This window comes from Jaculus jaculus, chromosome 8, assembly GCF_020740685.1.
Source record: "Jaculus jaculus isolate mJacJac1 chromosome 8, mJacJac1.mat.Y.cur, whole genome shotgun sequence".
Classification (NCBI taxonomy): Eukaryota; Metazoa; Chordata; class Mammalia; order Rodentia; family Dipodidae; genus Jaculus; species Jaculus jaculus.
In genome coordinates this window covers 18,440,388-18,461,536 of record NC_059109.1, presented here as the reverse complement: position 1 = coordinate 18,461,536, position 21,149 = coordinate 18,440,388, and the positions used below count along the sequence as shown (strand labels likewise).

At 42.7% G+C, this 21,149-nt stretch overlaps 1 protein-coding gene across 2 annotated transcripts in view; it reads right to left on the bottom strand.

Moving 5' to 3' along the window:
• Positions 1-613: 613 nt before the first annotated feature.
• Pla2g7 (phospholipase A2 group VII) overlaps positions 614-21,149 on the bottom strand; it is a 38,010-nt gene continuing 17,474 nt past the window's right edge. For both annotated transcript variants that reach the window (XM_045156616.1, XM_045156615.1), the window contains exons 3-12: positions 16,169-16,251; positions 14,710-14,854; positions 13,164-13,257; positions 10,239-10,307; positions 9,014-9,137; positions 6,770-6,883; positions 5,049-5,140; positions 4,056-4,223; positions 1,298-1,446; positions 614-992 (exon numbers count right to left, since the gene is read on the bottom strand). In XM_045156616.1, coding sequence (XP_045012551.1) covers positions 856-992; positions 1,298-1,446; positions 4,056-4,223; positions 5,049-5,140; positions 6,770-6,883; positions 9,014-9,137; positions 10,239-10,307; positions 13,164-13,257; positions 14,710-14,854; positions 16,169-16,251 — 1,175 coding nt within the window. In that variant the 3' untranslated portion in view covers positions 614-855. The remainder of the gene's footprint in view (positions 993-1,297; positions 1,447-4,055; positions 4,224-5,048; positions 5,141-6,769; positions 6,884-9,013; positions 9,138-10,238; positions 10,308-13,163; positions 13,258-14,709; positions 14,855-16,168; positions 16,252-21,149) is intronic.

Below are 21,149 nucleotides of genomic sequence, written 5' to 3'. Positions count from 1 at the left end.
AGCCCTCGGGAAACAAAGTTATTTTTCACCATTTCTGGATGTAGAAGTGGGCGTTTATTTCAAGACACATTTTATTTAATTTTTTTTTAATTTTTACTTGAGAGTGACAAAGAGGCAAAGAGAGAGAGAGAATGGGCGTGCCAGGGCTTCCAGCCTCTGCAAATGAACTCCAGATGCATTCGCCCCCTTGTGCATCTGGCTAACGTGGGTCCTGGGGAATCAAGCCTCGAACCGGGGTCCTTAGGCTTCACAGGCAAGTGCTTAACCACTAGGCCATCTCTCCAGCCCATAAATTAAGTTTTTAAAGGCATGTGCCACTATGCCTGGATGTCTGTAATATTCTTAAACCCTTACCCACTTCCCAGCTTACCATGATACTAAAATTGTGCAGTGTCATCAACCCTGCATCCAAACACTGGCTTTGTTATCAAATCGATGTCTTGATGACCAAAAGTCAAAGGGAAGTGCGGCCAACCCGCTGCTCACAGGAGAGAATGAGCAGAAAATGCTCTTACCATGCATCTGAGGGACCGTGTCAGTGCAACAAACATCCACAGGCATTGTGCCTGACTTAACACACTTAATAGATACAATAAAAGATTTTAATTTTGACAGTAAAAAAAAACATCATCTTGGTAAAGTTACAATTTTGACTGGTAATGGTTTTTGCACACTCTATTTTATTTTCTTTACATCTGCAGGGGAAAAAAAGGTGCTTAATCTAGGCCTTAGCCACTATTCTATGGTATAACCTGTGTTTAAAAATAAGACACATCTGTGGAAATACATTAAAAACAACCCCCCCCCCGACACACACACTAGACAATTTTCAAAGGAGACTTTTCACACGGTTTTCTACTTCTGTCTGTGTAATCCTGAAGAGTTCTGCAGAGCTGGGGATTGGGTGACCACGTCAAAGGAGGATCCTGGGATCAGGTTCTCATTCTCTCCTTCCACCAGAGGGTCCCACTGATCAAAGTCTTTATGAAGTCCTGTAATAGACACGTAAATAAATGTCAGCAGCTTGAGAGCAGTAACAGCTCTCTGCCTGTAGGTGGCGCCATGGAAGCACAGATTGCAGAATTGGGCAGTTAGGATTAGCAGTCTAAACAAGTAGGCTTGTTATCTAATCGAGGCCAAAAGGAAAAAAAAAAAAAAAAAAAAGCTCATATTTGTATCCTTCAAATTGATTTTCTGCTTTGTCCTACTACCTACTAGACACAGCTTAAATGAGATTGAGGGTGAGTGAAGGTGAGATGTCTTCGTCCTGAGTCTGAACGTATCTGCTGTTTCTCACCTAAATGTTTTTGTAGGAATGCCAAGGAAGCTTTGTTACTGAGGCCAATGGCTACGGTGGAATCTATGTCGCCTTTCAGGGTGAGCTTGTGTCCAATTACGTCACTAGTGACAAACGTAAAGTCAGCAAAGTTCTGATGGACGGAGCCCCTAAAAGACAAGAGACGTAAACTCACCTTACTTGATAGAATTATGTTTCCAAACAAAAGAAAAAGTACAGAAAAGATTCTTATCAGATTGGCCAATTTTATGGAAAACTAGAAACAAAACTTGGAATTTGATCATCTTCAATGTATTTGAGGGTCATAAACTGTTCACTTAGAGGTCCTAAAATACAATTCCTCTTCCTGCTAGGAAAAAAAAATAATACTGGTTTCTTGATTTTAGAAGAAGTCAGTCCTAACTTTCAATAAACTAGAATATGTCCAATCTGACGCATGGAGCGTATGTAGTATTTATCGAAAGTAGACTCAAAGTCTACCAACTACCTCCATCACTTCACATTATGTATAATGTTTTACACACGCGCACGCACACATATTATTAGCTTACAAAGAATTTGGTTTCATTATGGAGTTGCATACATTTATTTTTTTTGTTTCCCTTCACCTCTCTTTGCCTCTTCCCCTGTGCCGCCTCCCAACTTCATATCCTCTCTGCTTTCATTCCATGTTTCCTTTCTAGTCAAACACTTTGGGGTTTGTTGTTGTTCTTCTGGAAATGAACTCCCCCTGCATTTATCTGAATGCAACTTAGAAATACCGCTGGCACTGCTCTCTCAATTATCAGCAACCTAACATCAAATCCAATATCCATGGGCAGCGTTTGCTTCCTGTTACTTCTGGGACGTTTGACACTTGGTGACTTCGTTGTGATTCCCCCCGCCTTAGCTGTTACACCCTACTTTCTCAGCTTAACCACCCTGCGCTGTCCACTGGCTCTTCCCCCATGTAAATGTAGACATTCCTTGACAGTTGACCCACTCATTTTCTATCTCTTCTACTCCACACGTTTCGTCTACAGAGTCTGGCAAATTCTGTACTTGTTAATTTGTACTTAGATATGGCTCCCTAGATTTCTCAGTTCTCAAGCTAAGAAACTCCACGATTATAAGACAGTATTAAACTAGCCCCACCCAGGGCAGTGTTTCTTTCATACTTTGCTAATTCTTAGAAGCATACCTCCTGGGAAGGATAGTCCAAAATTCATATGTCAGTGAGAATGGCACACACTTAAAACTTACGACTTATTTATTTCTGCAATTTTCCCCATGACTGTCCCCTGTCTATGACTGCTTACAGTAACTAACACTATTGAGATTATAACTGGAAATCAAAACTCTGGACAAAAGACTATTAATATATATGTATATATTTCCCTTTTCCTTCTGAATAAACAAGGGTTCTGATAAGAGAGAGATGAGTTCTCTTTAAGATCTTGTTGTGAGTTTAAAATCGCATCCAAAGTTCCTATTCGTAACTAGGGTACAAGCATATTTTTAATCACCCAAGGAAACTCAGTTATTACATTAGGGAACTTATAAACTAATACTCTTTCCCAACAGATAAACATGATACATGATCTGATTTTTTCCTTTAGGGTCTCTTACCAGGCCTAATGATGAGTCCCTCCATCCTACTTCCAAACATATGTTGGCATAGTCAGTGTTTTAAATAAAAGTAACACAGACGGCTAGAGAGATGGCTCAGCAGTTAATGTGCTTGCCTGGAAAGCCAAAGGACCCAGGTTCTATTCCCCAGGACCCAGGTAAACCAGATGCACAAGGGGGCAGACTCATCAGGAGTTTGTTAAAAAACAAATAAACAAAAGTAGCACAGAAACTAATGCAATTCTCTTTTTTACGAAATAAAAATCCTTATTTAAGAGTTACATAACCCCTTTCTGACACCCTTCTTCACCCCTGCACTCTGTTCGCCTTCAGTGAACTTCCACTATTCCCTCTCTGTATTGGTGTCTTTTGGGGGGCAAGGGGCTTCATCGTCCATGACAACATATTGATGGGCCAATATTATGCAGTCTTGTGCAGATAATGACACCTCGGTGAGGTCGTGACTACAATGCCCACTTTGTGTGTGGGAGACATCATTTCAAAGTGCTCCTTCCCATCCTTTGGTTCTTACATTCTTTCTACCACGTCTTCCACTATATTCCCTGAGCCTAATTGCAAATTTAAATCTCTGGAATGTGCACTATGTATATTAGCCTACTAAAAGAATTTTCATTTTTTTAATATTTTATTTTTAAATTAATTTATTTAGCCACTGCAGTGCACCACCATTTGCATCTGGCTTACGTGGGTCCTGAGGAATCAAACCTGTATCCTTAGGCTTCACAGGCAAGTGCCTTAACCACTGAGACTTCTCTCCAGCCCAAGCATTTTCATTTTTGAGAGCCAAAATCTTAAATGTATTAAAATAAGATGCTCTATACTCTCCTAAGAATTGGGGCTGGAGACATGTCTCAGTGGTTGGAGGTGCTTGCTTGCAAACCCTGACAACCAGGATTCAATCCCCCAGCATACCCACATAAATCTAGATGTGCAAAGAGGCGTATGCATGTGGGGTTTGTTTGTAGAGGCAGAAGGCCCTGGCATGCCCATTCTCAATCTTTCTCTGTGAAATAAATATTTAAAAAACATTAAGCCAACTTAGCAATTCTTGGATGGCTTTCTAATAACATTGGTTTAGCCAAGTTCTAGGGTTCTGTTCTAGGTGGTGACATAAATCACGGATACGTACTTGATGGTGATCATTTTTCTTCCATCAGGTTGCCAATATTTTTTCATTTTAGTTATATCCCCCAAAGACTGGAAGCTTGCAGAGTTGATGAAAAAGAGGGGCTGGGAGATGCTGGCGTATACCTCATCCCTCACTGGAAACATCCAGGCATCAAGAGCAACACCACATCTACAGCAGACATTGTTCACAGGAACAAAGAAAGGTTGGTCACATTCCAGCCAGCACAGAGGCCTTCTTACCTTATCAAGTCACCGTGTATCGTCTCCCTGGGTTTAGATGGTGCTATGGGATTTTATCAGTCTGGGATGAAGTCATTCAAGAAAGAAAAGGGTTAGAAAAACTGGGCTCTGATCTGATTTTTTTTTTTTTTTGCCCGAATAACTGTCATTTTAGACCTAACTCCACCTTAACAATGGCAGAAAAGAAAAACTAATCAAAAAATGTTCTGCTTCTTGGGGAAATAGTATAAGACGATATTATTATTATCCCAATCATTATGTCACGGAAAATATGTATATGAAGATAAAACATGGGCAGGAGAGATGGCTCAGCAGTTAAGGCACTTGCCTGCAGAGCCTAAGGACCCTTAGTACCCATGTAAAGCTAGATGTACAAGGTGGCTCATGCCTCTGGAGTTCATTTGCAGTGGCCAGAGGCATTCATCTTTCTCTCTCAAATAAATAAATAAAATATTTTTTTAAAAAAGATAAAATGCCAAGTGGAAACATTAAGCCCACCATAAATAAATAAGAATAGTGGAGAGAATTTTCTAGAAGTGGGAAAGAGTTGTAAAAGCAGAACAAGTGAAAACTTTCTGCTTAAGAAATTTTACAGAGAGTATTTGATGTAGGTGAAAAAGGAGAAGACTTTTGTACCTGAAAGGTTTCTTATTTACTGTGAGTTTTACGAACACCACATGCCGCACGTGTGTTATGGTGGTCCCCACCTCACATCGCTTTCTGTTCCCTGGCTTTCAGCGTCTCACTGTCTTACCTGAATCTCTGCTCTCCACTGAGGGCTTGGATAACTGTAGCCCCACCAAAGGAATGTCCCATGATTGCCACTCTCTTCCTATCAACAGACCCCTGGGTGGAAAGCGGGTACAAGTTCATTACTGTCAGGTGGCATGAGGCAATAGCACTGTACGATTTTGTTGATCATACATTTTCATTTCCCAAGCTGGATTCAGTACTTCAGTGTCATAGTTAGCGTGTACATACAAATACATATATGCACATGTATATTAATGGTAAACGTTCAGAAGCAAGATCGGTATAATGATACATGTCTAAAATCCCAGCAATGAAGAGGTATAGGCAGAAGGACCAGAAGTTCAAGGTCATCCTCAGCCGCAAAGACAGTTGGAGGCAAGCCTGGGCTCCATGAGACCCTGTCTCTAAAAAAAAAAAAAAAGAAAAAAAAGAAAAAAAAACCAAAATACATATTCACATACGCCGACAAGTTTATAAGCAAAGAATGACCTTCATCACCCACACCTGCAACCTCAACACCCAGGCTGGTTTCTGCCTTGTCTCACCCCTTGCTTCTCAGTTTGCTCACGCTGTGAGCACTTCTTGAACGCCTGATCTATGACAGACATTCTAATCTCATTTAGAGTGAGCTCACAGTCCATCAGGGAAGAGATAGAGATGTCAGATGCAATATCATGGTGCCAGGGAGTGTATATGGTAAGTCCAAGCCTCCGATGGGTACCGACGTCCACACTAGTTTCTTAGATGAGGCAATATGTGGCTTGAATCTTCAAAGTAGCAGAATGTACCAAGAAGAGGCTGGTTGAGGGCTGGAGAGATGGCTTAGTGGTTAAGCACTTGACTGTGAAGCCTAAGGACTCCGGTTTGAGGCTTGATTCCCCAGGACCTATGTTAGCCAGATGCACAAGGGGTCGCACATGCCTGGAATTCATTTGCAGTGGCTGGAGGCCCTGGAGTGCCCATTCTTTCTCTTTCTCTGCCTCTTTATCTGTCTGTCACTTTCAAATAAATGAATGAATAAATGAATAAATAAATAAATAAATAAATAAATAAATAAATAAAAGAGGCTGGTTGAGGGACAGCCAAGTCTTTTTTTTTTTTTTTTTTCAAGTTAGGGTCTCACTCTAGCCCAGGCTGACCTGGAATTCACTCTGTAGTCTCAGGGTGGCCTCAAACTTAACGGTGATCGTCCTACCTCTGCCTCCCAAGTGCTGGGATTAAAGGCATGCGCCACCACACCTGGTGACAGCCAACTTTTGATTGTATTGATGTAGACCATCATCCCCAAACCAAACCAAAAGTTCTCTTTGTATCCTGTCCACCAACCCCAAACACTTTTGAGTCTCTTCTCATGCCAGTCACTGTCTGAAAACCTTCCACCCCATCCCATATTTTATCCAGAACTTTTCGACAACTTTTCAGGATCAATCTCAAAATGACGTCAACTCAATCTGCCAGATTATATTTCTCCCAGGAGAATGCAGTTGACCATATGAAATTGACATCTTTCAACTCAAAACTGATATTGGAGTTTTACTTACAGTTCAACATGATGCATTCATCACTAATGACTGCTCTGACTGCATTGGTGTGTGTGTGTGTGTGTGTGTGTGTGTGTGTGTGTGTGTTGCAGCCCTTCAGGTACCAAGTACTTTACACTATAGTAAAAAAATACACAACAGAGAACCCCAGGTCCAAGGAAGACAAAGGGGAAAGGCTCACCTTTAGTTGTTCCACATCAAACTCCATCCCTAGGATGTTCTTCATTGGCTTTCCAAGGTCTAGGTCAAGAATTACACTGAGAGCCTGGGAACAGTCCTTTGCTCTTTGCTGTACCTGATGGGGTTATTAGAAGAAGAAATGACCAAGTCAGATATAAAACACTCCAAATGTGTGTACAGCTGCTCGTGGGGAAAAGAGTTGGTTTGTTATATGCTGGAAACATCGGAGTAAAAATTGATTGGCCTTCAAGCTAGCCTTGTGTCCTGGCTCCAGGCCAGCAGGTAGGTACAGCCTTCCCTCTCGCTTACCTGCCGTGTGACTTCAGATGGCGTACCTGATCTGTGTGCGTTTCCACTCATTGTATACGAATGCCTATGTGGTGTGACTTTTCCCAGGGGTTGATGATGGAACAAAGACACCCATTCCACCCAAGTCAAGCATGGTGAGCCACAGAGTAGAGTGGGGTTAACTTACAGGAGAATGGGGATTACTTAGGGAGTGTGGGTAACTCCAAGGCAGTCACATCACTAAAAGATCAACTTCAGTGCGGGTTATAACCCACTAAAGCTGCACCCTTGGATCTCCCTGTCCAACTTGCTGGCTGGACCAGGGTCTCCTCTTCCCCTCCAATTGCTTTCTGCTCAGAAAACCTTGGTAAGGGGTGTTATGAATCTTGTAAACTTCTGAACTCCCCAAGGTTTTGTAAGTTTCCTTAGCTTCCAAAGTTTCATAAGAGCTTCCCACATCCCTTCAGGAGGGAATATTTTCAACTCTGAGGAAATAGCTACCTGGTAGCCTAACTCAAGAAATGTGGCTGTGTGTAGTAGCCCATGCTTTTGGAGGCAGAGGTAGGAGAACTGCTGTGAGTTCAAGGCCAGCCTGAGACTACAGAGTGAATTCCAGGTCAGTCTGGGCTAGAGCAAGACCCTACCTCAAAAAAAAAAAAGAAGGAAAATGTGGATGGGTTTGAAGTTTAAAGCCACTGCTCTATGTAACACATGTAAGAAGAAAGCAACAGAAAGGGCATGGGAACAGAAAAGGATAATGGACAATGAATGTGATTTAAAAAACAACTCACATTGTACACATGTATGAAAATGTTGTAAGGGAATCCATTGTCATACATAATTATATGCTAAGACAAATAGCAGCTGGTATTATAATTCACCTGATAATCTCACATGGTTATCACAATAGTCCTGAAAAGGCAGGCACTAGATTGCTCATTCCTTTGGAGCACATCACAGTACAAGATGAACTTGCTGGGCGTGGTGGCGCATGCCTTTAATCCCAGCGCTCAGGAGGCAGAGGTAGGAGGATTGCCATGAATTCAAGGCCACCCTGAGACTACAGAGTTAATTCCAGGTTATCCTGGACCAGAGTAAGACCCTACCTCAAACCCCCCCCCCAAAAAAAAAACAACAAGAAAAAGATGAACTTGACCAAGATCACTCTCACACTGCCAAGCCGTGGAGCTGGCATTCAAACACACACACTGGATTTTAAGGCCTGAACTCTTAAGACTAGTGTATTTACTCCCTGAAATTATTTCTTCTAATATTGTTTCTGGGGTGAGGGATCAATCAATCAATCAATTAATTAATTATATATTGGTTTTTTTGGAATTCACTATTCACTATAGTTTCAGGGTGGCCTTGAACTCACAGCAATCCTCTTCCCTCTGCCTCCTCCCTAGTGCTGGGATTAAAGGTATGCGCCACCATGCCTGACTTTATTAATGTATTTTCTATCACATTTGAGAATCTAAAAGTAGAAAGTTTTATTTATTTATTAATTTATTAGAGTAAGAGAGAGAGAGAGAGAGGAAGAGGCAGATAGAATGGGTGTACGAGGGCCTCTAGCCACTGCAAACAAACTCCAGATGCTTGCACCACCCTGTGATTCTGTCTTATGTGGGTACTGGGGAATGGAACCTGGGTTCCTAGGCTTTGTAGCAAGTGCCTTAATTGCTAAGCCACCTACTAGAAATTTTAACATGAAAGAATTCTGAATGTTCAGGGTTTTTCTTATGAAACAGGTATTTTAGGCATAAAACTTCCAGATCTTTTCTTTTTGTTTTTGGGAAACATTTTCATTTTTCACAGAACATTCTAGTAACCTTTTGGCCATAGAAACGGGAACTAGCAGAGGAGCTGGCCATATGTAAATTAAATGTTGACAAATGTCACTGCTTTAATTGTGCGTTTAGGCCACCAAGCCACTTCTCATATCATTGAAAGGTACCTGTTCTTTGCGCACTCTCTCTGCCTCGTCCCGTTTTACTGTTTTAAGGTAAAGCCAAGACTTGGTCTTCTTTTCGGCAGCCAGTTGGTCCTCAAAGTAGTAAGTAGCAGATGCAGACCCATCTCTGTAATGCACATGAATTTAATCATTCATCCTTCCTGCCTCCTCTGACCATGTTCCTCAACTCTGTCTTTCACTCAACTTTCCTCTGGCCTACTGAATTCCCCATCCTCTTCCAGGCTGATACATTTTTTTTTTTTCAGATAAAAGAGAACCCTAAGGGAGAGGGACATTTTATTTTTATTTATTTGAGAGAGAGAGAATGGGTGCACCAGGGCCTTTAGCCACTGCAGACTAATTCTATACACATGCTCCACCATGTGCATCTGGCTTACAGGGGAACTGTGGAGTGGAATCTGGGTCCTTAGACTTCATAGGCAAGTGCCTTAACTGCCGAGCCATCTCTCCAGACCGAGCAGGACATTCTTGTTCCTTGTCTAGCTACAGTGAAGATCCCCCTGCTCAGTCATCATACTCCACATTGAAAACCCACTCTCATAGGATAGCTCGGAGGTAGAGCGCTTGCCTGGCATGCAGGATGCCCTGGGCTCAATCCTCAGTACTACAAAACCCAAACAAACAAATAAACAACAGCAAAAAACCTCTCTCTCTCATATCAACCTCCAGCATTGCCACCTAGTAAATTGTCTAACTTGGGGCAAATTACCTGCCTCATCTCTTCCTCTTCCTTAAAAGAAAATAATAAACATCTGCAAGATTGGTATGAAGAAGCTGGAGAGACTGCTTAGTGGTTAAGGCACTTGTCTGCAAAGCCAAAGAACCCAGGTTCAATTCCCCAGCACCCAACCTAGCCAGATGCACAAGGTGGTGCAAGCATCTGGAGTTTGCTTGCACTGGCTTGAGGCCCTGGTGTGCCCACCTCTACTTCTCTCTTTCTCTCTCTCAAATAAATAAAATATTTTTTAATATTATAATATTATATATTCATAATATTTTTAATATTATGAAGGCTAAAGGAACAAAATGGTATATGAAAACACCTAGCTTCGTCCATAGTGGGCCAAACAAAATAGTAATCGTTTTTAAAGTAGTGAAAGTGAAATCCAATCTCCCTTTTTTGGGCATGTAAAATTTCATGCACATTTTTATAAGCTTATATGATAGCTACAAGCACTAAAGAATACAGCCCCATGAAGTAACGTACCTGTGTTCTACAGCAGCAACTATGAATCCATGGGATGCTAGGTCAAGGCCAATTGCAGAATAAATTGTCCTTAAGAGAGAGACAGAAAGAGAGGGAAGCATTACAACTACCAGGCATGGTTACAGATCCAGGTCCCTAAGGAAACGATGAGTTTGGGTTCCACTACTCTCCTGCATCAGCACCCTGGGGGAGATGGGAGAGCTCTGCTTCTCAGCGGGGATGAGCTCTACCCACTCAGAGGGTATCTGAGAATTTTGGTTTGGGTATCACTGGAGGGAGGATGCTATTGGCATCTAGTGGGTTGAAGGGGAGAAGGATACTGCTAACATCCTGCAACGCATAGGACAGGCCAAGAAAATGTCAAGAATACTGAGCAAACAAAACTCTGGTGTAGTGACTAGAGACGCTGCCTTTGAGGGCCGGGGAGATAGATCGCTCAGTTAAAGTGCTTGTCCTGCATGCATGGGAACCTGAGTTTGAGCCCCTGAACCCACGTCAACTGCTAGGCATGGTGGCACACACTTATAATCCCAACACTAGGGATGTGGAGAAAGGTGGATCCCTGGATCTTGCTGGCCAGCTAGCTACTTGACGAGTTCCAGGCCAGTGAGACACCCCATCTCAGAAAGAGGAACAGCACCCAAGGATACCATCTAGCTTCCATTGTGTGCATGCACCCATATACACACACAAACACCTGCACATATACATGCCCCCAGCCCCAAACACACACAAATTTAAAAACTTGGACTGGAGAGATGGTTTAGTGGTTAAAATACCTGCCTGTAATCCCTAAGGACCCAAGTTTGATTGCCCTGGACCCACTTAAGCCAGAGGCACAAGGTGACACATGCATCTGGAATTTCTTTGCAGTGGCTAGAGGCCCTGGTATGCCCTTTCTCTTTTTCTCTCTCTCTCAAATAAATAAAATATTTTTTTAAAAAATAAAATATTAAAAAGGGGCTAGGAAGAAAGCTCAGTGGGTGTTTGCTATGCAAGAATGAGGACAGTAGTTTGATCATTAGCACCCGCATAAAATGTCAGGTTGGGCTGGAGGGATGGCTTAGCGGTTAAGGCATGTGCCTGCAAAGCCAAAGGACCCAGGTTTGATTCCCCAGGACCTACATTAGACAGATGCACAAGGGGGCGCACACATCTGGAGTTCTTTTGCAGTGGCTGGAGGCCCTGGTGCACCCATTCATTCTCTCTCTCTCTCTCTCTTTCTCTCTCCCCCTCTTTCTCAGTTAAATAAATAAATAATATTTTAAAAGCCAGGTGTGATGGTGCATGCCTTTAATCCCAGCACTCAGGAGGCAGAGATAGGAGGATCGCAGTGAGTTCGAGGCCACCCTGAGACTCCATAGCGAATTCCAGGTCAGCCTGGGCTAGAGTGAAACCCCACCTCAAAAAACCAAAACAGTAAAATAAAATATTTTTAAAAATAAATAAAATGTCAGGTGTAGCTACACATGCCTGCAGCCCCAGCACTGAGAGGAGCAAGAGACAGGAGGACTGTTGAGCTTCCTGGCAGTTGCTATATCTTCAAATCAGAACAAGCTCAAGGTTCGATGAAGTCGCTGTCTCAAGGAAATAAGGCTTTTTTTTCAGTAGAGGAAGATATTCATCATCCTCGTCTGGCTCCTGCACATGTGGGGCATGGACATCTGCAAACACACGTGCCTACACCCCCTCACACACCAACATAAATGCACAAGCAAATAAAGGAACAGTGCCTTTGAGAGTTAGGGGGTTTAAAAGTCACCTCTGTCACCTCTATGTTTCTGCCACTTCCTTTTTTCTTTTTCTTTTTTGGTTTTTCGAGGTAGGGTTTCACTCTAGCCCAGGCTGACCTGGAATTCACTATGGAGTCTCAGGGTGGCCTCGAACTCATGGTGATCCTTCTACCTCTGCCTCCCAAGTGCTGGGATTAAAGGCGTGTGCCACCATACCTGACTATTTCTGCCACTTCTTTATGTAAGTATAATTCCATTAATATTAATCATTAATGTGTCAATTTGTGTTTATATTTAATAAATGGTAAGATCACATAGAGGCCAGAGTTGTTTTCAAATAAATTTCTTTATGATTTATTAGCAGTAAATGTGTGCTTTGGGGCTTAAGAAATGGCTCAGTAATTAAGGTGTTTTCCTGCAAAGCCTAATGACCCAGGTTCAATTTCCCAGTACACAAGTAAACCTAGATGCAAAGTGGCTAGAAGCCCTGTTGAGTCCTTTATTTCTCTGTCTCTCTCTCTCTCTCCTATATAAAATATAGGATATCTGCTTGCAAATAAATAAATATTTTTTAAAAAAATGTTTGCTTTGTACACCTTTGTTATATATCTACATACTCAGGAGCACATAAAAATGTCTTGGACAAAAAGGGATCACAAAGGGACTACCCAGCGCTCAGGAGGCAGAGGTAAGAGGATTGCCATGAGTTTGAGGTCACCCTGAGAACACATAGTAAATTCCTGGTCAGCCTGGACTACAGTGAGACCCTATCCCTGAAAATAAGGGGGTTATTTGTGGAAAAGGTTTAGGAAGTCCTGACCTGATCCTTCTCCCTTTCCCATCTCCTTTCCAGGGGTTCAACCTGCATCATAGCCTGAGGGCTCTCCCCATCTTTTCCTGGGCCTTCTATTCTTCATAGAAACTTCTCTCAATAAAATCTTTCCAATATCCAATCACATTTCTCAGAAGACCTGAACCAACACAGAACCAACAAAGTATGGATAAACTCCAAAAACTAAAAACAAATATGTAAATCTGGCATGGTGGTACATGTCTTTAATCCCAGAACTCAGTGAGTCCCAGGTCAGCCTGGGCTAGGGTGAATCCCTCCCTTGAAAAAAGAAAAAGAAAAAAAAATAGTATTTAATCATTGATTATTTGAGACTAAAACTATCCAGTTCTCCCAAGTTACCTGAATGCTCCAAGACCATGAGAAAAAATAATGAGTGGATATTTTTCACCAGTCTTCAGAGGAGAATTCCAGTTTGCAGGAACCATTATTGAACCTTCAAGATCATAATGAGAAATCAACTTCAACCTTATCTAGCTAGTTAATTTAACTGATATCTCCTTAGTACCAATCCCTGAACCCCACATTATGGTTTTATATATTCATAGTAAATTCATGAAAAAAAAAAAAACCTCAGCTACTAGATATATTCATGTCTTTTCCTCACAACACACACTCAGCAATTCATTCCTCACTGCCAGCTCTGAATGTACAATGAGAGATTTTTTTTTTCTCCTACACATCGGTGTATTCAGGCAGGATGCTACTGACTCCTGTGGTACTTTGAATGTATGTCCCCCATAGACTCAGATGTTTTATTAAAGGTTTGAACTTGGGTCTCCTGCTGCCTGGCTGGAGAGGGCTTCCCTGAGGGCAAATCCTGGGGTTCAACCCAACGGTGTGTTTGCGAGTGGAACTGAATTCCAGCCCCAAGGTGTGCAGAGAGCTCTGAGCTCAAGGGTCCTACTTGCCGCCCGCTCATGTTGGCTGCTCTGAAAGCTGTAAATTTTCAAGGAGAAATTTGAAGACCTAATTAACATCTGTCTGAATTAACATCTGGTCCAACAGACTAGGAAACAAAAGTCCATTATTGTAATTTAAACAGGTTCAGTGGTGAATTCCTATCACATTAGTAAAGCGGGAAGTGGGGGCCGTCCCTGTGGAGTAGGTGACGGGAATGGAATAGAGTCTCCACTTAAGGACAATAAAAAATTCACTCGGATTCCCTTGTCTTGGCTTCCACTTTCTATCCTTATCTGATACAGTGAGCAGAGGAGTGGTCATGCCAGGCACGACTGTCATAGCTTCCCTCATAGTAAGGGAAACTGAGCGGTACCCGCAGAAAGATGCTAAGGCGTGCGTTATATCCTTGCCTTCTCCCATCAAAGTCAGAATGGACAAAATGTGAAGGGACCCTGGTGTATTAGCTATGTTACTCATTGCTCTGACCAGAGCAGCTTGAGGAAGAAAAGGGTTCTTTTGTGCCTTATGGTTTCAGAGGGTACAATGCCACCGTGGTGGGCAAAGCATGGGGCAGGAACAGGAGACCGGCTGGTCACATTGCATCCACAGTCACGAAGCAAAGAGAAAAAAGGAAGTGGGGCCAGCTTATAAACTCTCAAGTTGTCACCAGTGACCTACTTCCTGGCAAGACCCACCTCCTAAAGGTTCCACAACCTTCCCAACAGCATCACCTGCTGGGGGACAAAGTGGTTAAGCACATCAGCCTATGGGGGGGGGGGACAATGGACCATAACACATTTTGCTTCTTTCAACACTGATGAAGGCTTTAAGAAATCCTATCTTTATCACCTTAAGGAGAAATTTCAACAGGAGAAAATCAATTTTATCCTGACCTGCCTGAAGCTCTTATTATCTCTAAGGTTTTCTAATCTTTAATGTTCTACAGACTAGGATCAAAAAAAAAATTTAAAAAAAAGAATCTTACCATAAAGGAAGTTCAAAATGTTGCCTAAAATCCTGGGTGTTTCAAGAAATTTAGCAATACCCCAAAAATACTCTTTGTTTGGAATCCAAATGGTATCCAGATGATCAGGGCCTTGGGATGGATAATACAAACGCAAGAAAATGCTCTGTTGAGAAAAGAGGTGATTATATGAAAACATTCTTAGGCCAAGTTTCTTCTCAGACACATCCCAACAGCTATTTTGAGTATTGTGTTATTGGGAACCCAAACACCTCTGTAACTCCTGAAAAGGTCTTGAGAACTTTTAAATATATATATATATATATATATATATATATATATATATATATTATGAGAGAGAAAAAAGCAGAGAGAGAGAGAGGGAGAGAGGGAGAGAATGGGTACGCCAGGGCATCCAGCCACTACAAACTCCAGACACATGTACTGCCTTGTGCGTCTGGCTTACATGGGTCCTGGAGAATTGAACCTGGGTCCTTTGGCTTTGCAGGTAAGTGCCTTAACCACTAAACCACCTCACCAACCCTTGCGAACTTTGTAAGCTTCTGGGGTGATTGAACACAATCATAAAAGTAGGAAAACATAATAACTATGTTTTTTAAAAAAAATTATTATTTATTTATTTATGAAAGAGAGAGGGAGGATGGGTGTTCTAGGGCCTCCCTCCACTGCAAATGACCTCCAGATGCATGTGCCACCATGTGCATCTGGTTTTATGTAGGTACTGGGGAATTGAACCTGGGTCCTTAGGCTTTAAGGGCAAGTGCCTTAACCACTAAGACATCTCTCCAGCTCAATAACTCTGTGTGTGTGTGTGGGTGGGTGGCTGGGAGAATAAAATAAAAATACAAGCCACATTGTTTCAGCCTTAAGGAAGGAGAAAATATGAAAGTTTAACGATAAATTAATCAGATGACAATAAAGTACTAAGAAATGATGAAAGCAGCAAAGAGCTTCACACAAATCCTTACAAATGACAACATGAGTGATTGTCAGGTGAGGGCAGGGCAAAATGCAACACCTGAGCCCAGCGTCGTGGCACACACCTTTAATCCCAGCACCCTGGAGACAGAGGTAGGAGGACCACTGTGAGTTCAAGACCACCCTGACACTACAGAGTGAATTCCAGGTCAGTCTGGCCTAGAGTGAAACCGTACCTCACCACCCCCCCCCAAAAAAAATGTACCACCTGCTATGAGACCTAGCAAGTCCTTAGGACAAAAGAATAATTTGTAGTTAAGAGTTACCTCATTAGGGGCTGGAGGGATGGCTTAGCGGTTAAGGTACTTGCCTGCCAAGCCAAAGGACCCATGTTCAAAAACCCAGGACCCACATAAGCCAGATGCACAAGGGGGCCCATGTATCTGGAGTTCATTTGCAGTGGCTGGAGGCCCTGGTGTGCCCATTCTCTTCCTCTTTCTCTGTCAAATAAATTTTTAAAAAACTTTAAAACAAGAGTTACCTCATTAGCGTAATCAAACATCAGGTCTGCGCATCCCACGGAGTAAGATCCATTGCCTCTGGGAATGCTGCTGCGTCCCAGTGCTGGAAAAGACATCAGCATTTGTAGTTTTTGAACCCATGCTGAAAAACAGGTCTTATCAGCTCTTTCTTTCAAATTTGTCTTTTACCCATCCCCTTCTGAAGCCCTTCCTCTCCCTCTGAAGCCCAAACCCATCCACACACAGGGAGCTGTGCTCTGTCTCTAAGCCCCAGGCAAGCCCACACATACATCTTGAGTCCCAACATCAGAATATTCATACCCCTGCTTTTCTTGGTACCTTAATCCCACACACTCTGTACCTTTTATCAGACTGTGGAAGTTGATTACTCTTGAATATACTCTTGTGTCTTGCATGACAAGTAAGCTCTGCCAAAACACCAAGATCTCTATGCCTGTAGCAACTACACTGAGATCACGTGGCATTGCTCAGAAGGGTTTGAATCTTGGCAATAAACGTATTGACATGTTCCACTGCTGATTCAGGCAGCACGAGAGAGGCTTTCATAACAGAAAGGGCTTTCTGCTCTAAGTCATTCCATAGACCAGCACTATGGGTACCACATTTATTTTCATCCCTAAATTAAACATATGGCTGTGTCCTGTACGCCTGGGATTGGTTTTCAATGCATAAAAATGAAATACATAGAGTGGTCATGAATGGCACACAGTTCCAGGAGCTGCTGCTGAGATGTGACATATAGAAAGGGTATTATGACCCTCAGAAATAGGCTGGAAGAGCCTTTAAAAGATGGATCGTGGTTTACATAAAGACCCAAAGATGTTTTAGATAGGCCAGGACTATACAAGAGCTATCATGGAATGTACTGTTGGCCTGGGATAAAAGTTTGCTCTGGCTACTCTACCCAGCTGGAAAGATAAAATTAAAAATCTGGAGACTGTCAGACTCTGGTTGTACTGGCCTGGAACTACAGAAGTTTGATGTTTGCTTGATGGTTGCTGAAATTACATTGTTCCAGTCTCTCCTTGCTATGCCTTATGCCAGTTAAAGATGTTTACTCTGTGCCTTTATATGTTAAAAGTATTTAACTTGTTTGATTTTACAGGACTCACTATCTTAAGCTGGTCAAGTCTATGGGGACCTTTGAAATTGGACTAAATACAATTTACAATGTGTGACGGTTATGAATTTATTGGAGGCCAGGGGTGGAATGTAGTAGCTTGAATAGATGGCCCCCAATACATTCAGGGTTTTTTTTGTTTGTTTGTTTTTATTTGGTTTTAGAGGTAGGGTCTCACTCTTTAGCCCTGGCTGACCTGGAATTCACTGTAGTCTCAGGGTGGCCTCAAACTCATGGTGACCCACCTACCTCTACCTCCCCAGTGCTGGGATTGAAGGCATGGGCCACCACACCCTGCTTTATTCAATATTTTATTAGTTTGTAGTTTGGACTTGCAGCCACCTGGCTGGGTGTATATTAAGGTGTGGCAGTGGGTTTGACATTCCACTCTAAAGATATGCAAAGTGCCTAGTTCTGCCTGAAGTTCCTGAAGTGTGCTATATGGCTTTTGGCTTGCAGCTTTCTCTCTCTCTCTCTCTCTCTCTCTCTCTCTCTCTCTCTCTGCCCTGTCCTATGAGAGCAGGCCAGCTTCTTCTGCCATTATAGAACTTCCCCTTTATCTGTAAGCTTCAATAAATATCCCTTCCTCCATAACTGTGCCTGGTCTGGAAGTTCATCTCAGTGATCTGAAGCTGTCTGTCACACACTGGAACTTGGAAATCCAGACTCCTGAACCTCACCTCAGTCCCATAGAATCAAGCAGGTTCCACACAGAACCATTCAAGTTTAGGAAATACTGTGTCAAGGTACCAAATCTCCTGGTCTGCCACATAGGTCATCAATCTATGGCCAAGGATAGGAAGAAAATCCAAGGAAGACAGAGGGAAATAATGAGTGGACCCTGGTGTTAGATCCAGGTCCGTTCACTCTCAGGTTACAGGTTATATCCCTCACAAGCCATGCTGCTCAGGCGTAGGCAACTTAACTCCCATCTCTGATCCTAATTACAGGTCAGGACAGCTGTGAGGATTATGTGATAGCGTAGCTGATGTCTCTAACACGGACGTGACACACACGCAATGGGCCATCAACTGGCCTTACTCCTTCCCCTGCCCAGAGTTCCACTCTGACCAACCAGGGTCACAGTGTATTACTTTCTTGCTGCTCTGGCCAAATATCTGAGCAGAAGGAACTGAAGGAAGGAAAGGGTTTCTTCTGCCCTCTAGCTTCGTGGGGATATATTCCACCACCATGCTGAGGAGGAGGCAAGCCAGTGGTCACGTCGTGTCCTCAATCAGGAAGCAGACAGCAAACAGGAAGTGAGACCCAACCCCCAGTGATCTACTCCCTTCTGGCAAGGTTCCATCACCAAAATGTTCCACAGCCTTTTCCCAAAGAGCTCCACCAGCTTGGGGACCAAGTGTCCACACTCGTGAGCCTATGGGGGACGTTTTACACTCCAACCATAACCCACAGGGGGCTCCTCTGAGGGGCCTCCGTGGTTCTCAAGTAGATCATCCCATTGTCTCTTGGGACAGAGTCAGAATTCAGGGCAGTTTGTTCAGAGATTTTGTTTTTTAACTTTGGCTCCTATAAGTGAACATTCCAGAACTTATTTAAAATTACAGAAGGTTCTTCATTCTCCCCGTAAAATAATCCCTGGAGTCACGCTTCACAGTCTAGCAGGGAGATGTGAAATGCAGGGCATGGCGGGCTGAGAAACAACCTGGCTTTCCTTCAGAGAGCTGACGGTGTGGGCCACCCACAGGCTGCACAGGAGTGGGCCCGCCACTGGCTTGTACGGCTTGGTGAGAAGCACCAGAGAGCTCGTCACCACCTTGGAGACTTGACCTGTCAATGGAATTCTATAGTGCAAAATGGGTCCCTTCCCTGTGAGACCAACATCCCACTGAGGTCATGGGACTCTTCTCTAGGAACCTATGGATGCCCTAGTTCTCCAAAACCAGCTCCCTTTAGAATCTGCCTTACCCAGAATTCAGGAGACACAGGACAAGGTAAGGCTGAGAAGGTTTTGGAAAATGTCCAGTTGGCCACATTTTGGAATGGAGCTACAGGGATCTGTGACTGATCAGGGCCAGAGTGGCTACAGGAAAGAATCCACAGCTAGCAGCTAATCTAGCATAGGCATCTTCATTCCCCAGTGTCTCCATCCATCCAGAATCATCATAAGGAAGAGAAGGAAGGAGCCATCAGCTTCATCAGCACTTGGATGACAAAGATGGTGGCTCAGAACCTTGGAACATCTCTCCCTACTGCCCTGCAACTTTTTGGTTAGGAGCTTTGGACCCTATAGCATGTTACTACATATTTTTAGTAATATTCCTTTCTCAATTATTTCTGATAGTTTTGAGATGTATACATGCTAGAAAAATTTCACTCTCTCTTATAACATTATGTCCACCATCAGCAAGTAACATATCATAAGCCTGTATTTATAAACGTTTAAGCTTCATAGTAGTCAGAATGGTGACACGTGCCTATAATCTCAATACTTCAGAAGTAGAAGCAAGAGGATCAGGAGTTTAAGGACAGCCTCTACTACCTAGTGTATTTAACCCTAGCCTGGGCTACACAAAACTTTATCATGTATATATATATGTACATATATATATATGATATATATATATGATATGATATATATATATATGGCTTGAGTAGGTATATTTTCTATGTATTCATTTACTACAAATTATAAACAATTATTTATTGTTATAATCTGTTATCCAATTATATTGTTTAAAACGTTAGCTCTTTTCCACCATCTTGGCCCCCATGCAGGCCTGCTGGGAACAGGACTCCTATAAGGCATAAATATGTCTGGGAGGCTCCGGTGCAAGGCCATTTTTGCTGGCTATAAGCGGAGTCTCCAGAACCAAAGAGCACACGGCGCTTCTTAAAATTAAAGGTGTTTATGCCTGACATGAAACTGAATTCTACCTGGGCAAGAGATGTGCTTATGTGTACAAAGCAAAAACAATACAGTGAGTCCTGGTGGCAAACCTAATAAAACAAGAGTCAATTGGGGAAAGGTAACTTGGGACCATGGAAACAGTGGCATGGTACGAGCCAAATTCCGAAGCAACCTTCCTGCCAAGGCCATTGGACATAGAATACGTGCCATGCTGTACCCTTCAAGGATTTAAGAAAAGCCAATAAATAAAAGTGTATTTGTGCTCTTGTGAAAAAGAAAAAAACTTTAATGCACTGATTTTTTTAAAAAAATTATTTGAAAGGGAATAAGAGAAAGAAAGAGGCAGATAGAGAGAAAGAATGTGCAAGCCAGGGCCTCTAGCCACTCTGCACAAACTCCAGACATATGCGCTCCCTTGTGCATCTGGTTTTACATGGGTACTGGGGAATAGAACTTGGGCCGTTAGGCTTTGCAGGCAAGTGCCTTAACCGCCAAGCCATCTCTTCAGCCCCTGCATTGAGTTTTGATCACGTACAATGAGCACGTGCGTAGGCTCCGCACTGGGACTTGGAAGCAAGTTCCCTGTCCCTAAGGAACAGTTTTCCTCTGGTTTTTAAAGATGACAATGAATGGCTAGAGAGATGGCTTAGCAGTTGAGACTCTGGCCTACAAATCCTAAGCACCCAGATTTGATTCTGCCATACCCACATAAGTCAGATGCACAAGTTGGCGAGGTGGCATGCACATCTGGGGTTTATTTGCAGTGGCTAGAGCCCTGGCACACCCATCCTCATTCTCTTTCTTTCAAATAAATGAGTAAAATATTTTTTAAAAAAATATTTTTTAATGAGGAAAATGAACACTGTGTCTTAAAATTCTCACCTTGTACCAATAAAAAAGTAAAAGATACAGGGCCAGGCATGGTGGTGCACGCCTTTAATCCCAGCACTTGGGAGGCAGAGGTAGGAGGATCACCATGGGTTTGAGG